This window comes from Etheostoma spectabile, chromosome 6 (assembly GCF_008692095.1).
Source record: "Etheostoma spectabile isolate EspeVRDwgs_2016 chromosome 6, UIUC_Espe_1.0, whole genome shotgun sequence".
NCBI classification, from domain to species: domain Eukaryota; kingdom Metazoa; phylum Chordata; class Actinopteri; order Perciformes; family Percidae; genus Etheostoma; species Etheostoma spectabile.
Genome location: NC_045738.1, coordinates 13,386,574 through 13,392,605, shown reverse-complemented (window position 1 = coordinate 13,392,605; position 6,032 = coordinate 13,386,574). Strand labels below are relative to the sequence as shown.

The following is a 6,032-nucleotide window of genomic DNA, read 5'->3' as shown; positions in this document are numbered from 1 at the left end:
GGGGGGGGGGGGGGGGGGGTCAGCAAAAAAATCTTGCCCGGTGACCCCCACCCCCTCCACCCCCCATTGTTTAGGGGGAATAGGTTGCCAGCCCCCTTTTGTTTACCTCCCTCTCCCGCTTTCCCTCTCGCCGCGCAGTTTCTGCTTTTCACAGCATTTTACATGAAAGTGGCAATCTGTGAGGATTACCCAGTTTGTGGGCTAAAAAAAGGATACTGTAGCTTGGGTGCTAAATCTGACTCAAGGCAGAACTGAAGTCATGGGCTCCGTTTCTAACCAGGAATTCCCAGGTCGAGTAACCAAATATACTGCATTTTCCTTTTTTTTGCACGAGTTAATTAAGTTGTTTTCTGATGGGGCTGTCTGACTGGAGTGGAGCATTTCATGCACACCTCCAAGATCAATTATTTTGGGAATATTCATTTAGAAAGAAAGTCATGTGTTGTTCAGTTGCTTTTTCGAAATAAGTGACGGGCTATTTTTTTATTAAGACAATAATACAGCATCAGCTTGTTACTCGTTTTATTGATTCATATTGATTGATGATGTTGCAACGTTAGAGAAAGGAGTAATGTTTTTCGCGTTTTACACCTTGTTCAAATGCCCTTTTTTTGGAAAACAGTGTCTGCGTTTCAAACATCCGCGCATTAACAACAGTATATAGCCCACAGATTTATTTATTTTTTAATTACACTTTTCATTGCAGGAGTGTGTAAGACCGAGGAGGATGAGGGACCGAGCACCGAGGAGGATTCACAGTCTTTCCACGGGGTTGGCGTGTGTAAATGGTTCAATGTCCGCATGGGCTTCGGGTTTCTGTCCATGACCAAGCGTGAGGGAGTGCCACTGGACGAACCGGTTGATGTATTTGTCCATCAGGTAGGATGACTGAAACTGTCAATATCAATATGCGTAAATCCAGAACGTAACACGTTACCCTGTAAAAAGTATCAACATGTGTTGGGCTGAAAACCTACGTTTCCTAAATTAAGTGCCTAACAGCAGAAATGAGTTCATCCTACTTGTTTCCAATAAAGCTTAATCAAATTTACGGGTTTTCACCCTGTAGTATGTTCAAAAATAGTCAGCAATTACTCATTAGTCTTAATAAAAACGCTACCCGAATAAACATACCACGTGCATTGAAAACAACAAAACTAACACTCACTAAGTAGGAGATTTGATAGGATATGTTTGATTAAAGTTCAAATAATAAGAGATGTTTAACTGGGTTAGGTGGGTGTTTTTTTTTTGTTTTTTTTTGCAGTGTGGTGGGTGTTTCTCTCTCAGGGGAACACGTGTTGCAGCCAGAGGGGAGCTCGGTGCCTCCCTCGTGGTTTCTTAAAATGGTATATTGATATAATTTGATGGCGATATAAGTTTGGTCAGAGCTTACACACTTAAATAGGCATCAATGCTTTTAAGGTGAGTATAGATCAGTGTGTGAGCTGCATGTAAACTGGTCTTTTAAGGAGAAGGAAACGTGTAATTGATCCTTTTCTTAAGCTATATGACCAGTCGATATTTGTTCACTTTGTTTGGAGTATGATGATATTGTCACATTTTGCCATTTATCATTGCTTCTGTTCACAAAGTGGAAACTTTAAAAAAATGACTCATACATGGTTTGACTTCAGTAAATGGACAAACTTGATTATTGACCATTTCATAAGGTTAAATCACACACCTCAGACAATATTCATGAATCTTCCTTTTAGAATACTGTTTTCATTAGGCTTAATACAACATAATGGCTTTACATGTATTCATGTACAACTGCCTAGACTCTATTTCCGTGAGGGGCAATGAAAATTTTCATACTTGGATAAACTGTAGATGTAGTTTACAGTTGGTGTTGTTCTGATCAAAGTTTTTCATCCTCCACTTAGGGTTTTTAGTGTTTCTTTCTCAGACTAAAAAGACAAAAGAGAACCTCTCAGTCTAACTAAAGCCTTCATTCGCCTTCTTACAACTAGTGAAGTGGGAGGTAAAGAGGTGGGGCATGCATTTCTTTCCTACTTCTCATGTAAGTGAGAACCTCCATTGCTGTCTGATAAGATAAAGGCTTAGCATGTGAATGAGAGGAGTCCCCACTGCTCAATCACCTCAAGCATCCTGTCATAAAATGATTAAAGGTTGTCTGCTCATCCCCCTGTGTGTGTGTGGCACTGTGTTACACTAGCTTTAAAGGGGAGAGGGGGGTCTCAGGGCTCTTAACTTAGGTAAATGTCCTTGTTCTCACAGTGCCACCACTCTCCAGGGCCTTATGCTGTGGAGACATTTGTCTACCACAGTGCATTTCCATTTTTGGAGATTTAACTTTATTTGCTAGAGATGAAAGCCAGTTTTCCGACTTGCAGCTCTTACTCGTTTTGATTTTTCGGTTGTCTGCTTTCTGCTTATGATGACATGACGCATATAGAGAGATGTCATTGTTCTGTGCAGCCGTTGCAACCAAAATATTGTTTGACTATACACAGGAAATTGATGCCTGATTAATCATAACGCAAACCAAAACATGAGTTCAACTGGGGGTGGACGCTCAGTTTGGCAGAGGGAATGGGTGATTTTACAAGAGGTATAATGCCAACTGCCATTATATAAAGCTTGAAAATCTAATCCAATGTCCAAGCTTGTTTCTGTATGTCATGAAAACAAGTTGATTATTGCTCCAGATACTTCAAAGGAACTCAAATTGAGAAAGCGATAAGTTGTAATGCTCACAGCTTTACTGTAACCTCTCACGGTGCTCTAAATTTATTCACAAGAAATGCGTAACTAATGACTCAGTTCCCTTTCTGTCACCAGAAAAGGTAGCAACGTGTGTCAATGATGGATGTATAGGGGTTATGGCAACGTAAAAGGACTCAGCCCTAAAATTAGTGGCCTTGTGTCAAGGAAAATTAACTCCCAGGGTCCACTGGCCTTTTGTGCAGGTGGACAATAGAGCCATGCATCCGAATGAAGCACCCCTCGGCCGTGACCGAGCCCCTCTTTGTCTCAGCAGCAGTCCTGCTATTGTCCCTCAGTGCTCTGATGTCTTTCTCTGCCTCACTTGGCTTCCAGATACATTCTGGACAGAGTTTGCAGTAGACCCCACTAATAACAACACCTCAACATCAGATCCTTGAAGTTAAAGGCCCCACCCTGATCTGTACCTGTATCTGCGTGTGTGGATAAACTGATGTGGTCATGTGGCTGGTGAGGGTTCGTTATGGGGGTTGGGAAGGTCACAAATGGGAGAGGAAGTGGGTTAACGGCCACCAGGGCAGAGAGGCTTGATGGGATTGTGGCTCTGTGGACGTCCATGTTGCCACTCAAATGTCATGGCTCACCAATTGTGTTGCTCAGGAGCTTGCAGCAGATGCTCAACTGTGAGTCACAGGATTAGACAAAATGGTGCTTTTGTTTTTTGTTTTTCTTGCAGTGGTAGTTTTCAGCTCACTATAACTATTACTTGTATCCTTTAATTGATAACCTGTTGGATTTTGTTTGAAGTAGACCTAAGACTTCCCTCACAACAAACCATGCGCTTTGAGAAGCTTGGTCTGAGCCATGGTGGTTTTGGTGAATGCAGACTGCAGATGGTTGTTCATAATTAACAGATAGATGGGCCTCTACTCAAAAATAAAGAAAATAGGATTAATGTCTGTCAACTTGCTACATCATGAATCTTTCTTCTTATGTCAACAGTCTGCTATAGTTGTGACAAGTTAATCTCACAGTCCCACCGAGGGAATTTTAGAGAGGGGTTTCCCATGTTGTGTTAGCCATCTCTGGCTTTCATCCTTAAAACCGCACCACACCTTCCCTTCCCTTTATCATGGGTTTCTTTTCTTTGGAATCAAAAACGTTTCAGGCAGGCAGGCAAGAACCTCCTCAAAGCTTCAGGTGAACATACATAAATTCATTGAATATGTTGCTAAGCAGGAGGCTGAGTTAGTGTTTACTCTCAGCATATTCAAACCTTCCGTTGCTGATTAATTGAGCTAAGACGCCAGTCCAATATTGCTGTTCATTAGACATTCTTTAAAATGAAACCATGTTTCTTTCACAAAAAAGGATGTCACGTATTCAAGCGCTGGTATCAAAGGGAGATATCAATCATTAGTGCTTTCCCTCAACTTTTATCTTACATGTCTTTCTGCCAAACAACTATCCAAGGAATGTCTCCCTGACCCCCAACCTCCCAGAGAAGCAATGCTGCCTTCTCACCCCACCCCCAACTACAGCACGAACCCCTGCATCCTGCAGTTTAGGGTTAGTGGTGGTCAGTGTGTTAGTGGAGCTTTGTGATGTGGGTGGGAAAAGGGATGGGGTGGGGGCAGCAGTGTGGAATGCTGTTCCTCTGGAGGGGGGGATGGGTTGAAGGTTATCCCTGTCAGGTTTACCTCTCAAACACAGCAAAAAGACAAAGCAGCATTACCACCATGGTTCCTTTTAAGCAGGCCAGTATGTGTACAACTCATCAGTATAGTGTAAACAGCAAGATTTGCAGTGCTTGTTTGTTTATCAGGTGAGACATAATGATTACCATAAATGCCTGATGGTATCACACAGTGCGTGTGGGTGGGGGTTGTTCTCAAGCGCCAAAGTATCCACCGGCTCAATGTGGAGGTGATTTGGTCACTGGTCGTGCAATATGGCAGGTTTTGAAAGACACATTTTCACTACTAACAAAGATCTGCTGTATTTCTGTGATGGGGGGAAAAGATTGAAACGTTCACTCACCCCTTTGAATCTTCCTGACATATCTATTAGAAGCTTTACAAAAACCTAAGTCACCATAAAAAGGGATTTCCCCAAAATTGATGCTGACTCCTTTCTATGTCATCATTCAGAGCAAGTTGCACATGGAGGGCTTCCGTAGCCTAAAGGAAGGTGAGGCAGTTGAGTTTACCTTCAAGAAATCATCAAAGGGCCTGGAGTCTCAGAGAGTGACCGGACCGGACGGCATCCATTGTGTGGGCAGTGAAAGGAGACCCAAAGGCAAGAAGGTCCAGAAACGACGGTTAAAGGGAGATAGGTAAGATGTGACGATCTGGGGAAGAGAAAAAGTATATTTAATTAATGCTAGCAGTGCATTTTCTAAACATGTAAAGAAAACTTCTGTTGATCTAAAACCTAATTCAAAATGAGATATGTTTTAATTATGTATTTACATTACATTTCTCACAAGTCCACAAACGCCCATTGTTGTGTCCAGTTTGGATCAGATATACAATGGTGTTTTAGTTTCTCCCCGTTTTGCTTCCTCTTCCTCAACCCCAACCCCCACCTTCAGCCCTAGCAAGGGTCACACCAGCAGGCTTGACGTGTGACCTGGATCAATAACTGTTTAAATCTGCTGTCCCCTAGTGAATTCACACCCACTGACACTCTTTCTTCCTAAACCATCCTTTACCACCAATGTGATAGTCATTCCTCATTACCTCAAAAGAAGTGATTTTATATTTTTGTTTGATCTGAACCTATGCAAAAAAGTAGTTCTGAGTTCAGGTCCTGTGAAATTTACAAAAAAAATTAATGATCAATTTATAAGTGTATTTTTATTCATAAAACATTTCTTCCAAAGATTTCAGGGTTCCATGCAAAGGCAACAGTGTCTCCAAGTGAAAGAAAAAAAGCCAAGGATGCCTTGACTTTTGGGTTGAATATTTGAATATCAATACAGCATAGGGTTAGAGGAGTATCAACTTCACCCTGTCAGTTGTGATTAGAACCAGAGAGTAGTCAGTGTGAGAACAGAGATCATTACTGCCTCAAAGAGTCCTGGGAGGCCTGGTGTGGCTCAATAACTCTCCATAGACCACACTGATCCATGGCTAAGATATCGTACCCCTCTAGCATATTTTATTATGCAACACTGGATGGTGTTTCGTGTATGATTAATTGATCAACCAATAGTCAGATATCATTGGGACAGGAGTAAGGAGTACATTCCAGTTTATAGTCCAGGTTCATGTTTTACCACCAAAGTGCACAGCTGCTTTTAGTCGTGTGTGTGTGTGTGTGTGTGTGTGTGTGTGTGT

The 6,032-nt window shown here is 41.9% G+C and overlaps 1 protein-coding gene across 2 annotated transcripts in view; it reads left to right on the top strand.

Annotated features, from left to right (window-relative positions):
- Nucleotides 1-6,032, top strand: part of lin28aa (lin-28 homolog Aa) — a 28,012-nt gene that overhangs the window by 236 nt on the left and 21,744 nt on the right. The window contains exons 1-3 of one of the 2 annotated variants that reach the window (XM_032519594.1): nt 88-290; nt 707-879; nt 4,842-5,026. In XM_032519594.1, the coding sequence (XP_032375485.1) occupies nt 260-290; nt 707-879; nt 4,842-5,026 (389 nt within the window). In that variant the 5' untranslated portion in view covers nt 88-259. Of the gene's footprint in view, nt 1-87; nt 291-706; nt 880-4,841; nt 5,027-6,032 lie in introns of those variants that run through there. The other variant, XM_032519595.1, reaches the window with a different exon arrangement.